The 25,288-nt window shown below is 44.6% G+C and overlaps 3 protein-coding genes across 11 annotated transcripts; 1 reads left to right on the top strand and 2 right to left on the bottom strand.

Moving 5' to 3' along the window:
- The first annotated feature begins 98 nt into the window (after positions 1-98).
- LOC118505396 (cilia- and flagella-associated protein 298) lies at positions 99-24,640 on the top strand. Of its 4 annotated transcripts, XM_036041124.1 has the most exons (4): positions 99-304; positions 368-762; positions 837-1,064; positions 20,638-24,640. In XM_036041124.1, exons 1-4 carry the CDS (start codon positions 166-168, stop codon positions 20,749-20,751), a joined length of 876 nt encoding a protein of 291 aa, XP_035897017.1. In that variant the 5' UTR covers positions 99-165; the 3' UTR covers positions 20,752-24,640. The 4 variants fall into 4 exon arrangements, with proteins under 4 accessions (XP_035897017.1, XP_035897016.1, XP_035897014.1 ...); XM_036041123.1 differs by lacking the exons at positions 99-304; positions 368-762; positions 837-1,064 and adding exons at positions 13,808-13,842; positions 16,192-19,211; XM_036041121.1 differs by lacking the exons at positions 99-304; positions 368-762; positions 837-1,064 and adding exons at positions 13,842-14,024; positions 16,192-19,211.
- Positions 1,728-12,249, bottom strand: LOC118505399 (protein tipE). 4 transcript variants are annotated; one of them, XR_004905420.1, is made up of 7 exons: positions 12,122-12,249; positions 11,154-11,744; positions 6,239-8,277; positions 5,791-6,160; positions 5,484-5,720; positions 3,913-4,427; positions 1,728-2,674 (listed from the first exon to the last, which is right to left on the bottom strand). XR_004905420.1 is itself a non-coding variant. In XM_036041131.1 (5 exons), the coding sequence occupies exons 2-5, from the start codon at positions 6,453-6,455 to the stop codon at positions 4,379-4,381; spliced, it is 873 nt and encodes a 290-aa protein (XP_035897024.1). In that variant the 5' UTR covers positions 6,456-8,277; positions 11,154-11,744; the 3' UTR covers positions 1,728-4,378. The 4 variants fall into 4 exon arrangements, 2 of the variants coding, with proteins under 2 accessions (XP_035897024.1, XP_035897023.1); XR_004905419.1 differs by lacking the exons at positions 11,154-11,744; positions 12,122-12,249 and adding an exon at positions 9,272-10,813 and having other exon boundaries at positions 1,733-2,674; XM_036041131.1 differs by lacking the exon at positions 12,122-12,249 and having other exon boundaries at positions 1,728-4,427.
- Positions 1,934-12,214, bottom strand: LOC118505398. Of its 3 annotated transcripts, none has more exons than XM_036041127.1 (6): positions 12,122-12,214; positions 9,272-10,812; positions 6,239-8,277; positions 5,791-6,160; positions 5,484-5,720; positions 1,934-4,427 (listed from the first exon to the last, which is right to left on the bottom strand). In XM_036041127.1, the coding sequence occupies exon 2, from the start codon at positions 10,635-10,637 to the stop codon at positions 9,282-9,284; it is 1,356 nt and encodes a 451-aa protein (XP_035897020.1). In that variant the 5' UTR covers positions 10,638-10,812; positions 12,122-12,214; the 3' UTR covers positions 1,934-4,427; positions 5,484-5,720; positions 5,791-6,160; positions 6,239-8,277; positions 9,272-9,281. The 3 variants fall into 3 exon arrangements, with proteins under 3 accessions (XP_035897020.1, XP_035897019.1, XP_035897021.1); XM_036041126.1 differs by lacking the exon at positions 12,122-12,214 and adding an exon at positions 11,154-11,496; XM_036041128.1 differs by lacking the exon at positions 12,122-12,214 and adding an exon at positions 11,154-11,496 and having other exon boundaries at positions 1,934-2,674.
- Positions 24,641-25,288: the final 648 nt, after the last annotated feature.

Raw genomic sequence — 25,288 nt, 5'->3', positions numbered from 1 at the left:
TAGCAACGGTTTCTTGCGGCATACCGTTGTTTATCGTTGCTATGGACACCAATATTTTACATGTTCCATAAACTCGTCAGAACGCCTGAAAACGAGTCAGATTACTGCTTACCCTAAAGAAAACAAGTGTGTCGTAGAGTCGGTGTGCGAAAGAACATTGCAAAAATGGTGCTTCTTCATGTGAAACGTGGTGATGAATCCCAGTTCCTGTACGAAACATCTACAAGCATTGGAATCGAGCAACTGGCCTATGATTTGGTAACAATTTACAACGGGCGTCTCAAAGTTAGTCGGGTGTGCTCTGGTAAGTACACCGCATCGTTATTGTTCAATATGCAGGGTACTAAAGGAGTTCCTTTCGCTTTAGAAATTGAAGAATTGGCGAAACATGGTACGATGCTACCACCGGACATGCTTGGCCTGACCGATGAGCAGGTCGAGGAGTTGCATCTTGTTGACGAATGGGCCGACAAGTGCATTCCGTCCGGAGGGTGGCGCTTCAATCGTGATCCCGTCGGTCGCCGGAATGGCAGACAGCCACAGTTGAAGATGGGAGACGTCTTAACAAAGGCCATAGAAGATGCTAAAGCCATGATTTCAAAGAAGCTCGTAACCGAGAACAAAACCCTGTCGCAGCGCATCGTGCAGGATGCGTTGGATTTGTTGCGTGGGGCCGTGACTATCGTTTATCCAATGCAACTTCCACCGCACGATCCCATCCGGATGGAGTTTAGCAACACGGAAGATTTGACCGGCACGCAAGTAAGTCTGCGTGACGTTTGTCAATCCACTCTCCAGTTTTCGTCTAACTTGGAGTTCTATTCGTACGTACGTAGGCTTCTCTGGAGGTGATCGAACCGGCTAAAGTGCAGCTATGGTTTGCGGGAAAAGCGATGCAAAACGACAAGCGACTGGGCGAAATAGTTGGCCCGAATGAGAAAACTAAGATCATTGTAAAGCTGGCAAAGCTGAACGAGGGTGCACCGGGTCGTGAACCGGTCATTTCGGAAGATGCGAAAAAGCAAATGATGATGCACGCCTATCGCCGTCAGGAAGAGTTAAAGGTAAGTGGATTAGAAATTCGTTGAATATCTATATTATTATATCTATTGTAAGGATATTTGTCATGCAATGGGCCTGTGTCCTAGCGATGCATGCAACCGTTCATTACCTTTTATATTTTTTTTGTGCTCACAACCAAAATATTATATCATTATCACTTCATTTAGAGTGGCTACACACTTTACTTGAAGAGTTGTTCGTTTCATAAAGTGGGCCAATTCTCGAGAAATCTCCCCCCTTTTAGAGAAAGACAAAACAAATCTAATAGGGGACAAATTCTGAACAGCCCACACTTTCGTAGGACCGTTCTAAAGCAGAAGAATTGTAGGAAAAACTAACTCTGGATTATCTTAAGGTTTTTTCGCCGCAAAAAATTGGACCCAGAAGTCATCCGTCTAAATTTAAGGTAAATAGCCAGGACAAGATGCATTCTGCTATACAAAAATCATGGTCCGTGTCCAACACTCAAAATGTGCAGTTGACTACGCACTTGAGAAATATCTTTCCGACGATGGAGGTTTGGGTTGACTTTAGACCGTATCATTCAACTGACCTCAACAGCGTCCAATAGAATATTTTTTTGGGCCTGAACCTCTACCAAGATGATTTATTTCATTGCTCCAAATATGTCATCACGCCTGAACGTAAGTGTTAGGTAGAGATGGTTTCGTATTCTGTCTTTCAAGCATTGCTCTATATTTCATAAATATATTAGGTTTTATTCAAAAATGTACAAAGTTTTTAGATGTGCTAGGGTTCATATCAAAGATTGATCTCGATAAAGCATTTCAAACTCACGGGCGTACTGTTTTTCGCGTAAGTGTGTTGTCTGACGTACTTTGCAATGATTAAGCTGGTTTAGCTCTTTAAGTTACTTTTCTTTCTTTCTTTCTTTCTTTTTTTTTTTTTGGTTGATAGTATTGATTTAACCGTTGTATCTTTTTCTGTTAATTTTCTCGCGAGCTCTGATTCTCTGAAGCTGTTTAAAAAATATCGAAATTAGCTTCGTCTGACTCCGCACGCGTACGTGCCGCTGCCGGTGCTGTGTTGAGAGTCTCTATAGGGCGTTACGGTTGAACAGTTTCGTATATCGAAATAACAATAACGTGGGAAAGATAAAAACTGCCTTGAGGGGAAGTGTTTATGTAGGAGTGCCTGCGCTGTGTAGATGTAACAGAAAAATAGAAACATTCGCCCTTAAAAATACTATCCGCGGCTAATCTGATAGCTTCCCATCTCGTCTGCTTCCGTATGCCTAGCCTAGAAATGACGTTCAACAGTTGTGTGTGTTTCGTTTTTTGGTTATACTCGTAAGATTTTTTTTTGTATTGTTGCCGAATCGAAAAAGGTAATGTAAACTTAACAACACTTTATGCTAACGATGCTCTACAAACGCGATGCATGATTTGTTGATCCCCGCTGGTACAGATGATAAAGTTGAAGCCGGTGTGATGCTGATGGCCGATGGCATATGTGACGAGTGCGATCCGCAATTTGTGTCCTTCGCGGGGGTACGTTTGACGACTTGAATCCGACACTATCGATGCACTAGCCGCACTCTCACATTTTGTTGATGAACTCTTGCGGATACTCAATTTTCCACGACTCTTTCCTTTCGGTGCATCGTCGCAAGTTTGTTGGAAATGTTTGTGGTGGTGTTGGTGGTGGTAGATTATATACGTGTAGGATTATGTGTAGTACATGGTTGTTGTATATTGGTCGGTTGGTAGATTTGTATGGATCGGGACAATAGACGGTTGTTCCACGGTTGGGAGGATATCGGGGACAGAGAGTTGGTTACAGTTGGTGGTGATTGAAAGGAAACGAAAAACGTATGTATTAGAGAGCAGAACGCTAACGCCATGTGTATGTGTGTGTGTGATTCTAGAACATCACACTTGAAACTATTTTGAGGGGAAAAAAAGTATAAATTATGCAAGCTTTCAACAACAGATAGAGAGCATAAATCGAGCCAACGGCAAACATTGTGAGGCCTGTGTGATTAGAAGCAAGAGAGCAAGATAAAATGAGCTCCTGGTTTACAAGCGCATTATTTAAAGCAGTAATACTATAGCGGCTCCTTGAGTGGGTGTGTTTTTTGTCCTCCACAAAAGCAACTCTTTGGTGCCCGTTGGATGGTATTTCGTTTCGTTTGTTCTTTTTTTGGATTCTAGGTTTGAAGAACACCGGTTGACTAGTTCTTATCACAGACTAAATTATACACGCTACGCTTAACGCAACAAAATGTTCCTATTCTCTTTACGCAACTTTCGGACAAGAAGAAATAACGGAGCGCACTAGCCACGAGCAGTAATGAGCGCCGCGATGTTCCGATTGCCATAAAATGTATGTACACGTGGTTCGGGAAAGCGATGGCCCGCGGGCTTGTTAATCGTAAATTTTTGGTATGTAATTTTTTGTACATAGCTTTGTACAATATTTACACGATCTACCGAATTTCGTTTCAAAGGTTTTGTTACACATGTAATTAACAGCTGTTAAGATCGGGCCCGGTTAAAAGATATCCTTACGGTTGCTCCACATATTTGACCCATGATTGGTGCATGCGATACACGAGTGTTTTTATGCTTAAGAAAATTATTGCGTTCTGTCCCGGGTGTTTGTTGCGCAATCCTTTAAGCCCTGGTGAGTGCAGCCTCGCTAAGCGATGTAAAGCTATGGATATATTATACTAGATGCATATACTATTTATCATCAGTAACGGTCGAAGTATAGCAAGCGGACTGACAATAAACTTGGGTGGTACATCATGCACATGGAAATGGTAAAAGAACGTGAAGGCAATAGTTTTGGAAGGTACGATAACTTTGGCTATTGTATCTTATTTACTAGCTTTTGTTCGAAACGATTCCGTTGTCCTGTTGGATTTTGCTGATGTATGCAATACCATCACTAGCAGTCGATGGATGTCTACAGGCGTTCGTGTGCCGCTGCTCACCGAGACACCGGTCGCGAAGGTATATGTATACCATCAGTCAAAAGGAACAGAAAAACTTATAAAACCTAAACTCCGCACTACGGAGTTGATCGAGAGGTGTTTGAAAAATGGAGGAAAAAACGAACAAAACAACACAAAATCTACTATCTGTTCTTTTTGTTTTTTGAACGATTATTACTAAGACGTTAAAATATATACTGTGAGACGGTGTGTATCAAAAACGCAAAAATCCGCTGCTGGTGGTGAAAATTGTAAAGTGTGTATTTTTGTGTGTTTGGTGTGTGGGTGTGTGAAAGAGAGATAGTGTGTTTGTTGTGTGTGTGTGTGTGTGTGTGTGTGTGTGTGTGTGGTTTTATTTCAGTAGTCTAGTTCGTCTTCCTCATCGTCACTACGGCATAGAAGTTTGCTATAAAATACAGGGAAAAAGAAGAAGCACTTATGAGCATCATCAACGAGTAGGATGTGCGAATTTTGATAGTAAAAGAAACAAAAACTATGGAAAATAATTTCTGTATAGTAAACAAAAACCGGACTCCGAAAAGATTTTGCATGGGCTCGAGAGGGATTTGGAAAAAAAAGGATCTGGTGACAGGCTGTCTATTGTGGCTATGTGTTTTTAACAGCGTGTTGTGTCTCGGTTGACCTCCAAACTTTGGTACAATTTAACTTAAAAGACACAGTAAAACTGCTTCTATAGCAAGGAGCTACACGATCTTCTCTTTGCCGGAAAGCGTGGCAAGTCGTCTAATGATTCAAAATGTAAAAATAATTGCAAAACATTGTGTTGGGTCATCATGCCCCAGGATTATCAAACTTTTCGTGACGGTTGTAAACTTTGCATAGGAAACGTGTGCAGTGTGTGTTCATATTTTACAAAGATACATCGCAAATAGTACATTAGTAGTAAAATAGTAAAGGCGATAGAAGAGAGCAAAGAATTGTGAAGAATCTCAATGAAATACAGACAGATAGAGAGAGAGAAAGAGACAGAGCGAGAGAGTGTAAATCATAAAACAAATACTTAATTGATTAACACACAAACGCGTTTGCGCACACATACATCGAGGGAGCTATGGCGAGAGTTAAAGAAACCATTTTTAGAGGGGTGAGCACTGTGACATTTTAGTGTTCGTTTGCAGAACTCGGAGAAACAATCGGATCGGACAATATTCCGATTGGTTTGATGAAAAACGCACAACAACGTATGGTGTTCGATTGGGGAGGGTGCGCTAGTGAGTAAATGTAGGCGGTGTGATTAAGGCGATACCCCTAAGTTCCTAACGGTGTACTAAACTGAAGGCAGCAGGTGTGTTGGTGTGTATACTTAATGATACTAGACTGAAGTGATGTGTGTTCAGTTTGGATGGGTGATATAGTCGGTACGCGTCCGGCCGGTTGAACGCGTACAGGGCGGTGAAGGACGCCAGCCAACGAATGGTAAAACCATGCAGCAGGGACTTACTTCTCTTTCGTAGGATACTTCTCCGCGTAGACCCGAGGCGACTTGTGGCAGGCTTTATCACAGCAAGGACAATACCAGTAGCTCAGCACACCGATTGACACAGCGAACAGCACGTTCGGTATGATCAGCGATAGTATCAGGTGCTTCAGATTGTCATCCCAGGAGTAGCGGGCGACTACTATCTCTGGGTAGGCACGACTGTAGTAGCATGGAAACGGTTCTCCCACATGTGAGTAGCTGTATGAGAAAACATGCCCGTTTAAATACCCCGTGCTATACTCCGAACTCGAACTCCAAATCTACCTACCCGTACTGTTTTGCAAATTCCGAACAATTCACTCGTGGTGGATACCCGCATCCTTCGGTGTTGACAAGAAACTTCGTATCCATCACGTCCCACTCGATGCTGTCCAAATCTCGCGGATGCTTGTGCCATTCGTGGAACGCTATTTTGGTGTAGTTAACCAGCAGCTGGTGACACCGGATGGCAGCGGTCGTGCAGCCTTCCCGGCACGAGCTCCAGGTACAGTTACGCATCCCTTCCGCGTACACGTGGTCCGTCACGACGCACGTCACCGGTATAGGGTCGTAGTCCGCCACAATCGTCGATATGGCGGGATCCACCACAAATGGTATCAGAAAGAGAAATGCAAAAACAGACAGGATAGCCGTTGTGCCTGTAGAGAGTAGTGCGGAGAGAGAAGAATTGGTAACAATGGTCGCTGTTACAGTTGACACAAGAGGCTGGAACCTACCTAGACAGAGCGATGTGTAGAACTTTGCCTTATCCAGAAACTCCGCAATAAGCTCCTCCCTGGTTGGTGGCCTTCCTTCCCGATTCGAATCGGTGATACTTTGTCTGCTATGGGTGAGACTCGCCTTGCTGTTGTTCAAGCTTGGTTTGCTCATGGTTAAGCTTGGCGCTCCCGAAAGGGTTGACGAGGACCCTCGGATGTCGTTGATGGACCGCATGCTGATTCTGCGCTTGTATTACCGCTTAACACAAGCTGCCACCGTGTGTATGGTGCTGGTCTAGTTATCTGATATCTAACGCTCACTGCACCCACACACACACCCACAATGTCCGCGCTCTCCCCAGGCGTGTGTTTTGCTCCAGCGATTATCTGAATGCTGCAGTGTATTTGCGCGCGGTTTTAAGTTGTCATTGGCAGCCTAGATTTTTGTCAAGCATATTTTCTTACTAGTGGACTTAACGGCTACAAATTCGGTAGATCCTTCCGCGGCTGGCGGGTGAATGCAAAAGTCGGAAAATCTTACTTGAGTTGCGCGGCAATGCACAAACGCCCCCGGACTTGGTATAGGGTTCGTGTTCTGTTCGATAATCTGTGCCACGATCGAATCGTTTCTCCAGCACGCGCTTTTCGTACTGCAAAATGTACAAATTGCAGTGCAGTAGTGTTGCTAGTAGTTTGCTTATTTGTGTTACGTTTGGTTCTACGATATTGTTCTATTTGTTCGGCGAAGCATTACATTGTGTTGTGTTCGCCTCCTGCTCTACGGTCACGCATTCCTCTATCTGTGGTTTGGAGCGAGCGGCGCTAAGCCTCAATCTCCTTTTCGATGATCCAGCGGTTGGTTCTCTCTTCGTTGATTTCCTACACCACGGCCGTGGTCAATTTCCAGCCTAGCAAATGGCGAACGTACACGACGGTGCCCGGGATGTTCGTCGGCCACTGCTACAAATTCCGGACGTGTCTGTATGATGGTACGTTTCGGTGTCCGCCGTTGGTCGCGCGGTACGTCCGTACCGGTATCTCGCTCGTCATCAATTTACAGGGTTTTGTTGACAATGAAATTATCATTAAACGGGTTGCTCATACTTCTCGATGCACTTTCTTTTCCTGCTGGGCTGAATGCCGTTTTTTTCTACGACTTTTTTCCGCCTCGATTCGTTACCGATTTTGAACGTACTCTACTGCGTGCTAACACAACAAGGCATTTGATGCATCGAAAGATGAACAATTGTTTCAACCAATTAGCTCACGTTGTAAAAATTACACATTACTTAACAATATAACGGGGAATCGACGAAGGAGCTGGGGTAGGGAGGGAGGGGAGAAGTTTTCAGTATGTCATCCGCTGGCCCATTCGTGTGTAGCGCTTATCTAGTGTTTTTTTTTTTTCTTGCAAATGCCGGGTGATTGCAACCTCCAACCCAAACCCGGCACATGGATCGGACGAGCACTGGCCGGTTCCGGTTCTTGTGTTGTTACGAGACGTTTACTGTTGGTGCAATATATCGCGCTGTGTCCATCAACATGCTATGGTTTAAGCGAGCCGTTGTTGTAGAATCGAACGGTGTGCTTTAAATGGTGCAGCACTTGTTCGATGTTCATTAAGATCGCTTGCAACTGGCGTGTGCGTGTGTTGGGTGCACATCAGATTGCAGCAACTCAGCCGTTTTAAGATGTGCACCAGCGCAAACTGACACCGGTTCGGCGAATTATTTCGGCATACATACAAGCATACTTAAGTACAGAGGATCGAACACGGAACGAATTTGATGCAGAAATAATTGAGCGCTGTGCTGTCGTGTTGTTGATTGCTCATTCAAGACCCCTTCGCGTACGGTAAGGGTGTTGCCAAAACAGATCGTTAATGAAAGAACACGTGTACGTATAACAAACGGGATAGTAGGCATAGGCTCTCAGGCAGGGGGAGGGAGACGATAGACTGAAGAATACCGATTATCACTCTGGCCGGAAACGGTTTTAGTGTAGAGAAAACACACCCGATTGATGAACTGGACTATCTTCTTGTAGCAGAGGAATGCCTGCAATGAGACGAGCAGAAAGAAGAAACGAAAACAAAAACACAAAACGATGCATTAATACGCTTTGAAGACTGACAATGGCATACACAATCGTAAGAGGATATACTACTAGGGTTGATGCACGGAGCATGTTAGTGATATACTGATGAAAACATACAAAAAGGGAGCGCAAAAAAGGGTAGCACCGTAATTCACAAATGACATCATCGGCAGCTTAGCACCACCGGCCATCATTAAGGCCGCCAGTAACGAAAAGGAGCCCTCCGGGGGATATAAACGTGACGTAACGAACGGGAGAGTTTACTGTGCCACTGGCAACACTTTCAACTAATTGAAGTGGACGTAACGTGATAACATTCGCTTCACATTCGTACGTCCTGGCATGTAAGTAGCCACCTGTCTCGCATAGTAATGCCTACTGTGCCGGTACAGCAAGCCGAATGCCTGGACGTGCCAGGTAACGTACAGGTTGGCTGCACTGCTAGACAACAGTGCTCATCGTCCGTTACATTGACCATTGGTAGGCAGCAAATTCTCCCGCCCGTTGTGCACACTTTTATAACACACACACACATGCTTCCGTTGACGGAGGTGGAGGAGATGCTTCTTTCCGTTGGCTGGCTGGACCAAGTAGAGCTGGGCAACATTAGCTATGGTTGGTACCCGTTTTTTGCCTTGCTCGTTCCCGAGAGGAACGTGATCTTAATACCAGCTAAGGTTTAGCAAAGTGTTGGGAAATGGATAACTTCCATCGGATTGCAAAAGGCTTTGCGCTAACAGAAGAAGATAACTAAATAACAAACAGGGCAGGCAAGTCGTATAACAACCAAAAACAAAAGTAAATGAAAAATCAGGAAAGTAAGTGTAGAAAGGATAGAGAGCGCGTTCGACACTGAGAGAGGTCGTACAAATAGGAGTAGAACGAAGTGATTTTGTTCGGTATTGGATACTAATATGACAGGGTAGCATGAAAGTATGAATCGCAACGCCTTACGTGATGGATCTCAGAGAGCCATAACGGAGTCTCCACCTCCACCGCCGTCACCGGAGTTGGCTTTGTCTTGATTCTTGGCGCCCCCGTTGGCCACAACCGGATTCTTATTAGCACAACCAACGAAGCGCATCTTCGCATCATCCCCCACGTGTATGGTTCGCTGGCAGAAGATGAGCGTCAAACAGGAGACGGCAAACAGTATCGTGGGCACGAAGAAGCCAACGACAAATTGACGGTAGGTCGTTTCCAGGCTGAACCGGGCCACCACCTGCTGCATCTTGCTCTTGGAGTAGTAGCACGGGAACCGTGCCCGTGCATTATGATCGGTCCCGTCCTTGCCAAACTCCTTCAGAAACTCCTTGCACTCGTCCTGCAGCGTATTGACGCAACCCTCCAGATTGATCATCAGCCGGCTCTCGTTCGATAGCGTCAGGTCCTGCTCCTGCGGTGCAATCACCTTGATCGGTTTCGAGACGGCGTAGTGCAGATAGCTCAGATAGGTGAAGTTGGTCAAATCGGTTAGCTCGGTTTTCTCCAGCACCGACCCATTCACGCAGTCGATCGCTTCGATGCCGAGCGACGTGTTCTGGATGTTGTAGCACGACGACATGATCACCTTGTCCTCCGCCTCGTTCCACACCTCCTGCTTCGTTTCCATGTCTATCGCGCTCGAACATTGCGAAAGATAAACTTTATCTCCACTTAATAAGATCATGTTCTTGTTTCTGGTCGGTATGTCGACGCAACGACGATCGCAATTATATGGAGTTCTTATCTTTCGACATGTTCCCCGGTTACACGAGAACAGCCCCGTTATGTCGATGCAGGTGATCTTGCCCCGGCGCCCCGAACACTTCAGCGGTGGGTCCGTGTTCTTAAACACGCACTCGAACGCATCGGTGATGTTGATGCACATCCCCGCACTGCAGTTAAACGTACCGGTCAGGTTTTTGCACTCGTCCGCGATACAGCGCGACTTTTTCGCATTCTCCTGATCGATACCGTAGCACGTTTTGTTCGCCGAATTGGTACAGTTCGTAAACAGTAAGCTACTTCCGTTCATGCGCAGGTGCACGTAGATCTGGATGCACGCGCCGGACGTTTTGCTGAGGCACCACTCACCACACGAACCCCACTCGCACGCATCCTGATTGAGGGCCCGGGTCGTCGTGCACATGACCGGCGTCTCATCGATGCCACTCTTAAACGCCCGGGACGAGGGCATATAGATGGCGACGGTCAGATATACGATCGCGACCGTGCTCAGCACGAACGTAAGCTGACAGACACAAATCACGCCGCAGATGCGTGTATCCTGCGGCGGTATAATCAAGTCTTCCTCCGGGATTGGTTTTTTCTTGCCCATTGCTGCGACACTTGCTAGGAAACGTCACTCACCACTGAGCAGAGCAGGCTGGACTCGTTCCACTGCTGATGACGTGCCACGAAGTGTCCAATTTTCTTTTACAACAACTTTTATGTTTATTATCCTGTACAAGATAATGGACCTACACGCTTGGGACCTACACTAATGCAAAATTCTATGCATACGCAAAAAATGGAAGAAATGGAGTTAAGTGTTGTTGGTTATTGGTCGGTAATCATTCCCAAACTGCAACGAATAAGATGTTCGTTTTGTTGCCTACACTGGGCGAGGTATTTGCCAAAGGTGGCATGCTCACGTTGAAGAGAAGAATGGATTTTTCTCCCAACTTTGGCACACCGTTCAAACCACTGCAGGCAACAGTTTGCTAACAAACTATGTCTCCATTGATGTTTGTCATAAGTACTGCACAAAGACACGTTAAGCTGATCCAATTGGCCTGTCGGATCGTATGGGATATGCTAAAGAACACCATTGCAAAAAGCAAGAGATTGTTACCTTGTTCCAACCGTCCTCAGCGGTGCTATCTATTCCCAGACATCGGACCGCCTGTGTCGGCCGATACAGCTAACAGCAGTTCACGGCTTTTCACACTAGGCGAAAGCGTCTGTCACACGGGAAAACTGTTCCGTCGGAGTACGGCTGCACTTGCGAACAGCCACTGCAGTATTTTGGGCTCGTTCGTCGTTCCCTTTCGCTTCGTTTAGTGCTGATGGTTCACGGTTCGAGTCCCGTCCTTTACCTCTTTCTCTGTCTCTCACACAATTACACCTCCCTCCCGCTGCTTCCTTTTTTCACTGCTTGTGCCACACAGTCGTGTGAAAAGTTGCATGAAATATAACGCTCTCTTTCTCTCTAAGGCCCCCCTTTTAGTTCATGGTGCCCCTTGTTGACCGTGCGGCTATTTCCATTGCAGTGTGAGAAACTTTTTTCAACTATAACTTTTCAACCATGTGTCCTGTACATGCTTCTGCTTTCTTTGTCGCAGCAAAACACACACTCAGCGTAGCTGCAAACCTTAAAGCACCTTTTTTCGATTACGCTAAAGTTTGTAGTAAACGCAATTTCCTTCAATCGATTAGCTGTGCACTGGAAAGGACGAGAAAAATCAATTTTCGTTTCACATAAGTAAAGCAGCTTACAGGCTCGCCCGAAGCTAATCGTTGGAATGTAAAGCAAAGCTTGAGGAAAACTTGTGGCAGTTTTTCTAGCGAGTCAAGCACTTATGAACTTTTTCACTATTAAACAGGAATTTCTTTCTTTATGCCACACATTTCCAAGACTTTAAAACACACATTCACACAAACACATGCACACAAGCTCTCAGATGAACCTCTGACTTGCGGAAACTATGACGAATTCTGCAGATTCCAACTAACTCATAATTCCACTTTTATTCCAAACTGTTCAGTACTGCTATTGCTATGATCACTCGCCCCTTTAATAGAGCTTCAAATTTGCTGTACCATTCGATTTCGGGTCGATTTCTTTATTCCTCTAATTACACTGTGCTGTGCTCGAGCGATGACGAAGTCCTTTCGCACGCGCTTCGTTCGTCATCTACCCTATGAATGAAATTGCTGGCTGAAGAAAATGAGCTAAATTTTCTCACTCGAATGTTCTCCCGACCGATGGTGGCTGGTGTGCGCAGGCTCCCTAAGCCTCATGAACGTTGAAATGAACGGCGGTCCAGAGCGTAGATGGAAACCGGTCAATGTAGGAAGAAGAGGCAAAGAGAGGACACAAAAACCTATCGGTTAAACGCTAGCTCCGGGGAGAGGGAGATGAAACATAATAAAATGACAGAGAGGGCATGTTAAAACGGAGAGAAAATGAACAAATTGTTACCAGGACAAAAAAGCTCGCGCCTCCATGTATTCGCGCGTATGCCGTTCATCGTCTGTCAGGCAGGACGACACTCCTCTTTGATTGGTACGGAAGTTAGGGGGTGCTGACTGAGATATGATTTACTTGGTGAATTTCTTTTTGAGAAACGAAAGCTTTTTACGAATCCTTAGTGCGTTCTGTCATTCTAGAAAAATTTCATAATAATAATCATTTCACTTTAAATTTGACGACCCTGTTCGATGGAGCCGCCTGGTTGTTGGCACCGTTGGAACGATGGAGCCGCCTGGTATTAGCTGGAAGCTAATAGTAGAACAGTGGGCTGAAGAGAAGAAAAGGCCCAAAACTTGAATGGAACACACTCGTATGCTAGTTCGTGAAGAATTGTACATTCGAATGAGCACATGACCATTTAGGACAAGATAATTAATTAAAACTTTCAGTTAATATTATACATAAAGTATATAAATCATTCTCATTTGGTGTTGTAGTTGTTTTTATATAATTTCTATTTATATCTGTGCTCAAATTATTTAAAGTTAATTCTTTTTTTTTTGAGTTCTCCTAAATAACTATATTTATAAACACTAAGTGTTAATATTTCATCTAGCTTTTGTATCATTTTAGCAAGCTTATAAACTATTTATACTAGGCTAACTTTTTTTAACATTTTTTTCATTTATTTTCGTATTAAAAATGATAAATAGGCTAACCTTTATGAATAACAAAATGATAACTATAAGCATCAGTATTGAGTAAAATCATTACTGATTTGTTAAACTATTGTCTAAAGTATTGAATCATAAAAAATAATTTAAAAGTGTACTAATGCTTTATATATAATTTAATTGATATTAATTACTTTGATGAACTTTCATGACAACTGACAACATCTTTCTATGGTTATTTAAATATTTCTTCTATGTCCTATATACTCATGCACACATTTCACCGTAAAATTCAACACAACTTGGATGCACATGCGTCCTGTACAACTTGTAAGCCTTTCCTACTCCTTAGACGCATTTTGAAACTGTTTGAACTGCTCCTTAACTGAATCACGTAGTTGCACGCGAAATTGTACACAACTGTCAGTTTCACGCAGCAGGAAAAACTGTTTTCCACCTCTTTGTTGTTGTTTCTTGAATCCCTGTTTGCATGTCCTGTCAAAGTGCGCTCAACAGGAAGCTTTCGGAGAGCGCTCAGGACACTGATGTACTGCGGGAGAGCACATCCTGCCAAAAATTGCTCATTTGAGCAAACCGTCGAGATATGGTGGGGGTGCCGTTTTTCCAGAGCACAGACCTGCCATGACGAACTAGCAGGGGTCAGTCGCTGTTCAGTACGTGAGAACGTTCAAATGTGATAATATCCATAAGCTATGTGTTTAGGGAAACTTTAGTTTTCTTGTTTGATCAGTTGTACATAGTGCAGCTATGCAATAGCGGGGACATTTACTACAATGGTCATCAGATGAGCGGGCTCTTGGAGAAAGGTCTCCAAAGGCACGCGGCTCGGTGCGAGGTTGGTTTTTGTTGGTGGCACAGTGTGTTGTACTGCATCAATCGTTAAAAATCCCGTGTACGGCTCTGTACTCCACACACGCACATAGACACACGCTCGTTCGCATACAAACAGGCACTTGACGGACGGCATGGAAGTGATCCTGGGATTTTCATTCACCCTAAGCAGTGATGTTAGGTGTCTTTTGTTTTTTTTTTGCGTTCCACCCTTTTAGTGACCGAGCCAGGCAAAAAGGTTCAAGTGTTATCATTGGTAGCTAATGTGGCGAGTGAAAATGAAACGATATCTTGCGGCCATATTCTGTGCGTGTATCCTTCAGCTACCGTCGCCTTAAGTTGCTTTCGACCACACCACAAGAAAGATACAGATTGAAGGGATTGGTTTCGTAAAACAGTTGTGCTTCTATTGCGTGAATTGGTGAATTTTTAGTTTGTGGTTCTACCCAGTAAGAGAATGAATGTGTCCTGCAACATTGCTGGCAGTCCTTCGGAAGGCAGATCCACAGCAAGAAGGCCAAAGGATGTAGTGTCGAGGAAGAAAGCAAGAGCTGGTGAAAAATCAATTTTTGTCTTGTTTTGCGTCGAATTCTCCATCGCTCGGATTTGCAAACGAACCTCGAGACAAGAAGTCTGTGAACCAGTGTACGATTCTACTCTTCCACTACGCTTGTGACCGTTTGCTGCTCCATTGTGTGCCCTGTCGGAATCTCTGGAGTACCAGTACAGTGAAACTTAACGTCATGCTATCGTACATGGAAGGGAGAAGTGTTTGATTGTGTCACTCGAGAGGGGGTGCCTTTTCATGCTAAAACGTCATTTTGATGTAATGCAAAGTCGACCCACTACCCACACGGCGCTACCGGTGGCACCGGTTGGTCGGGTCCAGCAAACAGCACGGTCTTAGTTATACCTTTTTAAACTTTGCAGAAAGAAAAACCAATCACCACGGAACGGGCATTGGCTCGATAACATTCTGCATTAGTTTGCTTAGCACGCAATCGGGCATGCTGATGGTGGACATAATTTGTCAAAGACCTACTCATGGGTTGCAAAGCATGATGGCTGTTCCGGTACCCGGAACTGTACGGCGGCGAGACGTTTTTGTTTTTCTTTTTTTTTAAATGTTCGTACAATTTATTGTGAAACCGGATGGCAAGTACCTGGAACCCCTTGCACGGGAATTGCTCTGGAAAAGGTGCACGTTGAGATTGACCTCCAAGATTTGCGTGTTTGTGACGTCTGATTTACACACCGAAGTGTGTAGTTGCGTTCGTGTTTAGGTTGCAGTCAAGTATGTTGGACAAAAGCCCTACATCAACACACAAGCCTTTTTGTGGCACTGAGCTATCTCCGCGTCTGGACTTGTGTAAGGTGCAAAACGTAAGGAAATTAAGCTACGAGTGCGATGGTTTATATTACCACCAAAAAAAAACACACACACACAAGGAACACACATTGCAGCACAAAAGTACAAAAGATTGTGCGAGGACATTCAAGGACTGGACTCACCACCACTACCTAAAATTCACCCAAAGGTTCAAATGTCATCGTCTCCGTTGGGATAGAGGGTAATTGGAGACGACTTGGTACGCCCGAACGAAGTATCCATCACTGCAAGGCAAAGACTGACCCCGAAATAGGGAAAGGATGTGCATCGTCAATTTTCGAGACGTACCTCGAATCACTCACGTAACCATCCCTTGCGTGTACACGTGTGTTTGATCGCCACGAAACGTCACGCGGATAATGGTACCGAAACCGTTCTCGGAACACCCGAGCTACGATGGGTTGTTGATGCGATGGGGATAAAGAGGTTGTTAATAATTTAAAGTGTAAACTTGGAGGCCGAAGCGATTCTTTTTTTCTTTCTTGTCTCATCGAAAAATCGACGTTAACGGGGAAAACCCAGAACCAGAAAAAAACGAAATAGAGACATCTACATACATCGGTGTACATAAAAGCACGTGCGTGCCACTGTTTGTGTCTGTGCGAGCGAGCGTGTATGATTATGAGCGGCCAAGTATCAAGTTTTGTGGCCACTTTTTTCCTAAATCAATAAAAGCGGAAATGATATGGTTTCGCTACCTTCGCAGCCCTCGAAGCCTCACGAGTGGTGAGAGCAGAAAAAGGAACAGATAAATAAAATTATTTATAATTCAAAATCACAGTGAAACACATGCAATAGTTATGTAAAGCCGGGCCGGGCGGGAGCATGAGAGTGTGATGGGTCGGCAGCAGAACAGCAGCAGCAGCAGTAGCAGGCAGCCGAATCGTAAAGGATAAAGTGAAACAGTGAAAACCATTCAAGGATCTCAGCACCGACATTGCTCGCCAAAGTGTGGTAGCGGAATATACGCTATGCAAAGAACAAAGACACACATAGACCTCGTACTGCATCTGTGGCGTTCGATTGGTGTTCCTCGGCGTTTGGCGAGTCCTATCGTAAGGAAGGCGAGAAAGACGAGGAACACCGACAGTGGCCAAATGGTGGAGCAATAACAGCGCCAGCAGAGCTCACCGTAGTGTCGTCAGTGGCTAGGTGGGGCGTTAGTGTGTGTATGTGTGTGTGTGCGTTTGTATACCTTGGTATACTACTGTGCACTAACTCTCCTGCTGCTATCCGGCGTTAGTTTGTGTGTGTCTGTGTGTGCGCGCGCGTGTAGATAAATATAGTGCGGTAGATGGATGTGGTGCCAACCATCCTGCGAGAACGGGTGCTCGAGAACGTACAGTAGTGACATTACTGCAAAAACAACCAGCCAGAATCAACAACAACAGTCGAACACAGTCGCCGAGGTCACCGCCAGCCGACCGCGAAGTATCATAAACGTCAAGCGTCCGTTTTGCTTCAGTTAAACCTTCGAGGAGTTCTCCATCCCATCCTGCAAGCACCACCGGTGGAAAGAAGGAAAATTCGCACTACCATTTCCTTTTTTTTCGTTTTCCATTTTTCCGTTTTCGTTGTGCCTTCGTTTCATGTGCCGTGTCTTTCCGTTCGGTGCGTTCCTAAAGTGTTTTATTTAGTTTTTCCTTTCCATTTCATCCGCGGCACGACATCACCCGTCGTCCCGTTGCCCAAAACTCTTGAGCTCCTGCGTTCTCGGTTTGCTTTGCACGAAACACGGTACGGAACGCACATGCCATCTGACGCGACATCCTGGCATAATAACTCGCCCCCGGTCAGGTGGGTGCAATAAACACGGCACACTGGCGCACGCTAGCAGTGCTGAGAAATGTGGTTCGTGAGAACCTGGGCATGTTTCTCGTTTGCGTAAGAAATCGTTTAGTAGTTAAAGAAGAACAAGAGACTGCTGCAGGCTTATTATCGGCTAAAGTGAAGGTGCGCTACGCAATCGATGCCGATCCGTGCCGATCGTGGATGAATAATGGATGCTCCATAAGAGGGAGCCGTTGCTCACAACAGCCGGTAGTGTGATTGTAGTGTTGTGAATGTCCCTACAACTCAGCAAATGATTGCTTTTGGGTGCGAAAATTTTGGCAACAAGTGACCTCGTACTAGAGTGTAGGGATTCAATCGTGCGACAACCGATCACCGAAGTACTTCGCGTCCAAAGGCTCGAGTGTGTAACGCATCACACTAAATCATCAGCAAACTAAGCTAACAAACCCACACGCAGACACACACACACGTACACATCTAAATATAAGTGCAAACTATCAGCCACCCCGAAACGTAGTCGGTCCTGCAGGCAGCAGATATGGATGAGGAAATCGTCCCTCGTACACTGCGCGAAAAGGCACTGTTCTATACTACGGCCTTCTTTATCCTGCTTGGCACCTTTAGCCTGTTCGCTTTCCTGTTTCTGGTACCGTTTGTGATCGAACCCGCATTCCAGACCATCTTCATGCAGTTCGATGAGTCACCGGCCCTGTGCGTGACCGCCTACAATGAGCATCTGTACGGGGCCAAGAACTGTTCCTGGGCGTCGTGTCGCGAAGGCTGCACCAAGGACATCTACGAGTGCCAGCAGATACGCGTCAATTACAAGACGGCCGCCCAGCTAGCGGCCGCCGCCGCCAAGGAAGCCGCCGGTACGGATACGCCCGGCACAGCCCCATCGCACCTGTCGTCACCGGCCCAGCCGGGCGCGTCGACGGCGATCACTGCAACAAAAACCACTGGTGATAGTAGCATTAGTAGAGAGGAGAGTAGAGATAATAGTATAGCTAGTAGTTCCAATAGCGTAGGCAACAACAAACCGGCAAGCGGCAAGCAGCCAATCAGCACCTCCGACGGTGCGTCCCGACCGATCGGCGCTGGCGTTCCGGCCGGTGCGCAGAATAGCAGATACGGCAGTGCGCTGAATCGCTTCGAGCGTGCGATCCGGGCCGATTACGACTATGGCGATATGCTGGTGGAGAACAGCAACGGGCTGAACGGTTTCGGCGACCCGAAGAACGGGTTCATCAGCTCGATCATCGACGACGAGAACGCGTTCATCGAGTACCCGGAGGAGATGACTGGGCTGATGGGCAACAACTCCGAGTGGTACTTTACCGGCGCTCGGCTCTACCCGAACGTGAAGGGATGCGGCTATCCGCCGATGCTGAACTGTACCATCTGGACCAAGAAGTACTGGACGATCGGGACGAACTTTACCTGCTATTATTCGCGCGTTGATCCCGAGCTCGTGATCAGCGATCTGGACATGTGGCAGAACACGCTCAATCTCGTGTACGCCATGGCCATCCCGATACCGTCGTTTATCATCTCGGTGATCTATCTCGCGTTCGCGTACTTCGTCATCTTCAACGAGGACGAGGAGGCCGCGCTGCTGGACAAGAACGGAGAGGATGAGGCCGGCGAGGACGATCTGCAGGAAACGGACGAGGGTAACGATAACAAGATCAACAACGAGAACGAAGTCGAAGTGACCGCAAACCACATCAACGAAAAGCAGCAGCACCAGGAATCGATGGACGAGGACAATGTGCATACGACGACCACGACTCCGATCCAGCCACTACCGAACGGTACTGCCAACTCCATCAACAACACCAACACGACCGCGACCACCAACACGAACGGTTCGTCCAAACCGATCACGCCCAACTCCACCTCCGACCTAAACTCCTTCGGCCACCAGCTGAAGGTGAAGATGGCCGACGAAATGTCGCGCGAAAGCATCGATGGCGGTTTGCTTTCGAACTCGGCATCATTTCAAGGGTTAGTAAATTGAATGTGAACATACTTACCAGCTGAAGTCGGTTGTCTTCAGAACGCTTATCACTGTTCCCGTTTGCTGTAGCTTTTATTTTGGGGGAATTTCATGGGAAAAAATTCATGGGAAAAAAACATTTCAAACGCCTTAGTTTTTGCAGGTCTTAAATTGTTGTGAATAACTGTCCGCATCGTTTCGGGCTGGGTAGATAAAAATAAGCCAAATGCCTCCGTCGGTTTCTGGAGCGGGTATGCTGCCTGTGAACCCGGCGCTGTCAGTATTGGTTTGGAATGTTTCAATATTGGCAATGTCGGAAAATCCGGCTCGTCGTCGTGTGCCACATTAATAGCTTGGGACGGTCGGTCGCTGTTAGTTGTGTCGCTGCTACCGTCGTAGTGCTAACAGCCAGCTGTTTTATGGTGCATAATTGCGCCATGCCATTTTGACGTGGGCTCTATCCGTTTTTCCGGCACCGACCTCTTTACCCACCCTGATATGCAAAAAGACCGTTCAAATGCACACATGCCTTTTGGAATTTAAAACCATGTCGGTGGTAGTAGTAGACAGCGCTATTAGTAGTAGTGGTAGTAGTAGCAATAGTGATGGTGCAGAATGTGTCATCGATCAAAGCGAATGGCGTTACGGCGAAACGGTTGGCAAAGTGGTGAGGAAGCAATAGAGGCCAAATTAGCGGTCGCCAATGGGTTAGCTCAGCGATTATCGATTGCACACAACTGGTGCCGTTCTAGTGGCGCCGGGGCTAGAATTAACGTTCCACATTCGCTGGGCAAGAAGTTTCCCTGTTCCATGTCCTCATTCTTCGATGCCCTGCAGTTCGGTTGCAGCTGCTTACCAATGCTGTACTCCTGCTGCTCCGAATGTGTCGACACGTTGTTGGGAGGGGCTGGAGCAATTCTGGGAGCGGGATTTTAATTCAATTTTTGGCGCCAAAAGTCACCCGAAAGCGCAAGGCTGATTTTGCATGTCATCGTTGTCGTCGGTGTCGCTTAATACGATACTGCGCTCCGGCATCGCTCCGGTAATCATTTTCCAAACTGACGGTACTTGGCCAAGAATAAGCAATTGAATTGGAACCGAGCCAACCGTGCGCCCCATATGGGGCACGCGATTGTGTAAGGTGCGCCAGCTCGATTGCATTTTTCACGACAAAGGCTTTTGGCTGTATCACATTTGTAAGGGAAACGGCGCGTTTGCCAGCGGATTTTAATTGAAAAGTGTCTATCAAATCCTTTTTTTAAATTATTTTCCGTGCTTTAAATTGATATAGTTAAAGCTTAATTTAAACACAGATTCTTACCTATATGTTTATAATATTCCTTTTTTTAAATGTCCTTCATGTCTTTGTTTTACCAACAAAACAAAAATCATGCCTACATTTCATTAGAAAACGTTATTTCTCTCTTGTTACAGAAACTTGAGCAAGACGATGACGACCAGTATCTCGACTCCGCCTGGTCCGATAGCCGCAGTCTGAAACGTCAAGTGCACGGTCTGGAGGACGTTAAGTTTAAATTTACTAAGTAAGAATCTGCTTATCTTATGATTGTTGAAGCCGTTGCCTGGTGAACGCTGAAACACTTCTAGCGGTGCGCATCAAACTTTCGCCTCTACGCGGACGCTGCAACGCTGCAGAAAAAAATCCACTAGAAAACTAGCAACTATATCATTCATGCGCATCTAGCTAATGACCATTATCGAAAGCAATGCAAGGCAAACCATACGAGCACAAAAGCGAACGAGCAGCTATTAGCAGACAGCAAAAGAAAGTCTCACAATTTGGGACACTAATCTTGACACACGAACTACGATCGCGCAACAAATCATGCGAATGACGAGCGAGCGCAAATGAGTTCCCACGCAGAGAGCAGAGGAGAATGATCGCGAGCGAGACAGTAATGCACTAGCTTCGTAACGCCGTAACGCGATCAATAACGCCGTGTAACACAGGCAGGATTGTACGAGTGTAAACAAACGCGATGTGTGTTACTTTTGGGTAAAAGCTATTTGCTGTTTGCTTCTTTTTTAAACATTTAGATGTAAACATAAGGCAATGCACAAATGCAGCCTGCTTTTGTGCGGCGAAAGAATGGGCCAAAGTACTATTTAATTTTGCATCTATTTTCGCTTGATCAAGAAAGGGTTTTAAATGTCGGGCAGAAAGCAACACAATGATACGGTACGTTTAAATGTTAAAAAAAAACTACTACAAAGTGGAAAAGGGTTCCAATTTGCTTTAAGACACGATTGTTCGGCATTAGTTTGCGATTGTCCGATTAGTGTGCCCACAGTGTATGTGTTGGTAGATTGAACGGATGATGGAGCTGTTTCACACACTCTCTGCCTCGTAGTGAAGTTGATGAACTGTCGTAGAAGGGGTAGTCAGCCGATGACGGGTCTAAACACACACACACACAGATCATTGCTATCAAGGGCGCGTTTCAGGAAGAGAGTTTACTAGTGTGCAACATTATTTATTGCAATTCCCACAGAGGATAGATATTACGGATGATAAAGCAAGCAAGCTAACAAGCTGAGGCATGAGGAACTGTTGATAGATTTTTACCGAACTAGATTATTAGAATGAATAAGCCACAGCAGCAGCATAAGTACAGACAAAACAGCACACAACTGATGTAGAATAGTCCCAATAGCAGAAATTTGTAGCGCGCATAAGAGAAAGCGAGAGAGCGAGATAGACAGAAATAGGGAAAAAGTAGTTCGGACAATGCATGGAATGGGGTGGAACAAACAAACAAAAAACACATAATAATCATAACCGTCAGCCGGAACAAAGTTTACAAAAAAAACCAAAAACAAAGCAAAATGCAAACGCGCCATTTCGTTGAAACTATCTCTAAAATGATGTAGCTAATGAAGGTTTTATATGGAGAGGTGGGAAAGATAGCATGGGATGAAATTTAGCATTACCGATATCGCTGGGAGGATCTAAATTTTTTTCGTAGACTAGGAAATCAGAACATAATTTAATGCAAAAGAAAGGAAAGGAAAGAAAAACAGTCTTACAAAGAGAGAGAGAGAGAGAGAGAGAGAGAGCGAACCGAGTGTTAATTATTGGAAAAAGGGAGCATAGTCAAGTATGGTTTTACAAATTTAACCCCTTTTTGAGGCTTGTTTTCGATTTTCGAGGAGCTCACTACAAATAACGACAGAGCTAGCGATGGGCAAGTCCACTTTACATTAATTTAAAATGCCCACAATTTTTGTCTTGCTTTACACTTCTGCCGCAAAGATTTTTAAACGGAAGAACTAGACGTAACGTGCTAATAGTGTTGCAATCCTTTCGTTGTTCCGGGTGGGGCCCTGTTATTAGTGTACACACGTGCTGATGAGTGCAAACCATATTATAAGCGGGCGGTACTTTTAAACGCCTTCCACAATGCTTACCAAAGTCACCTAGAGCAATACGGTTGTAAAAAAAAACTTTCGAGGCTGTTTCTTGTACTCATCTGTCTGTCTCTGGGTGTGATCGTTTTCCTACCGCGCTCGTACATCCAATCGTTCCGTCTGCAAAGTGTTAAGTTTTCCTGATGTTCCAAAACGCTAATATTCATTGGCTGCTTGAATTAAAGCCCGAAAATCGATGGACGGATGTATGTCTATCGTTTCGTTTTTTTTCTATATACATATATATTTCTATATATACCTTTGTGACTGTTTCTTCTGCTAAACGTGTTAAACAAGAACAACAAAAAACGAAACAGAATCCTTGTAAAAAATGTCTGAAATTGAATCAATCAATCAAATAAAAACAAAAGCAAACAAAAAGCAAAACTAAGCAACAAAAAGCACATAAAAATAGTTATAAATTTTCCAAATTTTAGCAAAACAAAACTGAGGCAAAAGTAAAGAGTGAAAGTGGGTAGAGTGGTGAGGCAAGCTGAGAGAAAAAAAGACGTACACAGTGAGCTCTGGTGCATTGAACACTTCAAGATGTTTAAAATCTCAAAAGCTTTGCTAGTTTAAAAAGCTTCATCACAAGAAAGTAAGAAACAAACAACAACAAAAAAAAACGGCAAAAATATAACTATTCATATTATTAACGATAAAAGAGAGAAAACCCACATTGTGCATCCAAGAGGACGGAACGAGGGAAAGCGTTAAAAATGCGTTACAAATTCTCCGCTATAAGCTCATAAGAAATAGCTCATATTCGAAGTGCGTGCGAAAACAAAACCAACAACAAAAAAAACAATTACTCATCTGATCATCTAATTTTGAGACAACTTGACGTAAATCTTATGTAAAGAGCGAAGAGCAGAACGCAACACAATCATTCACACACCTTCACACACGAGCAACTGCGACAAAATCGATTACTTGTAAGCAGGATGGAACGGAATGTTACACACAGTTAGGCTTGTTGTGGTTTTTTCTTTTAACAAAAAAAAATTGAAACTATCGATCACAATTCAGAGCTTTTGTCGAGATGGGGCGACGGCGGGTCGTGTTGTTGCCGGTGTTGCGTCTTTGACATTGATGGCCATTGCATTAGTAGCTCTACAATTTAACTACCACCGTCCGTTCCAAAGAAGTAACAAAAATTGTCCATTGCAATGAGACAGCTTGTGCTCAATCAGGTATAATATCATCCAACGTTCATACGCTCGCTGCTAGCGCAAAGCTGTAACTGGAAATGCATACGGCATCAGCAACACTCACAACACACACACTTACAAAGTTTAGTATTTGCAAGAAGCGACAACGCACATTTAGCTGCCGAGTGCATGCCACATGTTTGTACATAAAAAGGGGGTCTTTGGATTGCAGAAGTCATACAAACAAATGCTACACAATAGCAGTGAAGAAAATATAGAATTAAAACCGAAACATACACACACACACATTTAGGTTGAACTAAACACATACAAACAAACAGTAACTGGAGAAACGGAAAAGGAAAGAAAAACCATACAAAACAAGAAAACTACTACCAATACTGCTGCTACTAGTGAGTGGCGGTACCGCGTGAGTGAACGATACTTACAAATCCAACACCGATCTTCTTATGCTATCTTGTGTTTTTCAAAAACAAAACAAAAACAACCAAAAGAAAATTTTATTGAGATTGCAACGAAACAAAATGCCACGTGTTGGTTAGTAAACGTTTAGTTGACGTGCTTAATTTGCCTTACCCAAAGATGGACAGCTGTACATCCAACGGAAACCACACCACGAAGAAACCACACAAACCCTTTTCTGCCAGACCAGCAGGTTGTGTAGTAGCGGGAAGATTTGTTTTTTTTTCGACTTTAAACATATATTTCTCCCACTGATATGTATCGCCTTGTGATTGCTAATTTTTAATTTGTACAAGAGTGACGTCATGAAATGCGAATACTTAGCCCCGGCATGAGTAAAATCTATTGAGAATAAATAAAATGTGAAAGCTTTATCGGTGGGTGTTTTCTTTTTTTCTAAGTTAAGCGACTTAAAACACAAGTTAGTTACGGTACAAAAAAGTATAAAATTAAATTTAAGTATTAATCTGATCTAATTTCTTCATTCAAATTATTATCCTCTGGCGTCGTCGCCAACCAGTCCACTATTCTGTACCCTCTGGTGAAAGTATCAACGTCATCTCACCAAATCAATTTGAGCTGAACCCGCCAGTTCTTTCCATAAGCATATGTAGGTGCTATGTCGTCCAGTGTCATCCACCCGGGCATGATGAAATTACCCTACTGCTCATAGAACTTATCATTGTAGCGACTCTGCCACGCATTCTTTGTCCTTCTACGCATACGGGGTCAAGCATCCTTATGAGCAGCTAGGTCTTAAACGAGATTATGTTTTTGACAGAGTCCATGTCTCATAGCACATAAGTAAATCGAAACGACAGGTAAATTTCTTTCATTTACAAGGAAAGCAGATGTAAAATTGCACGACAAACAGCTGTAAGTAGCTTTTTTGTTTTGAAATAGAGCATAAACGATATTTGAATTTGCACGTGCACTCGTTGCGTAAAACGATTACTGCAGTTTAAATTGCTCGCACAGTGGTCGATCCCCAAGATCACCAGGTCGATTCAGGGTGGATCTTA

The sequence above is a fragment of the Anopheles stephensi genome, chromosome 2 (genome assembly GCF_013141755.1).
Source record: "Anopheles stephensi strain Indian chromosome 2, UCI_ANSTEP_V1.0, whole genome shotgun sequence".
In the NCBI taxonomy this organism is placed as follows: domain Eukaryota; kingdom Metazoa; phylum Arthropoda; class Insecta; order Diptera; family Culicidae; genus Anopheles; species Anopheles stephensi.
Note: the sequence above shows the minus strand (reverse complement) of the source record. Positions and strands in the feature narration are given on the sequence as shown.

What these genes read in the sequence shown, in the direction of transcription:
- LOC118505396 (XM_036041123.1), top strand. Translation starts at nt 17,743, where the DNA reads ATGGATGAGGAAATCGTCCCTCGTACACTGCGCGAAAAGGCACTGTTC. An exon ending in AACTCGGCATCATTTCAAGG is followed by an intron (nt 19,212 to 20,637) that starts GTTAGTAAATTG and finishes CTCTTGTTACAG; the next exon opens with AAACTTGAGCAAGACGATGA.
- LOC118505398 (XM_036041127.1), bottom strand. Translation starts at nt 10,637, where the DNA reads ATGGGCAAGAAAAAACCAATCCCGGAGGAAGACTTGATTATACCGCCG.
- LOC118505399 (XM_036041131.1), bottom strand. Translation starts at nt 6,455, where the DNA reads ATGCGGTCCATCAACGACATCCGAGGGTCCTCGTCAACCCTTTCGGGA. An exon ending in CTACACATCGCTCTGTCTAG is followed by an intron (nt 6,161 to 6,238) that starts GTAGGTTCCAGC and finishes TACTCTCTACAG; the next exon opens with GCACAACGGCTATCCTGTCT. An exon ending in GAATTTGCAAAACAGTACGG is followed by an intron (nt 5,721 to 5,790) that starts GTAGGTAGATTT and finishes TTTCTCATACAG; the next exon opens with CTACTCACATGTGGGAGAAC.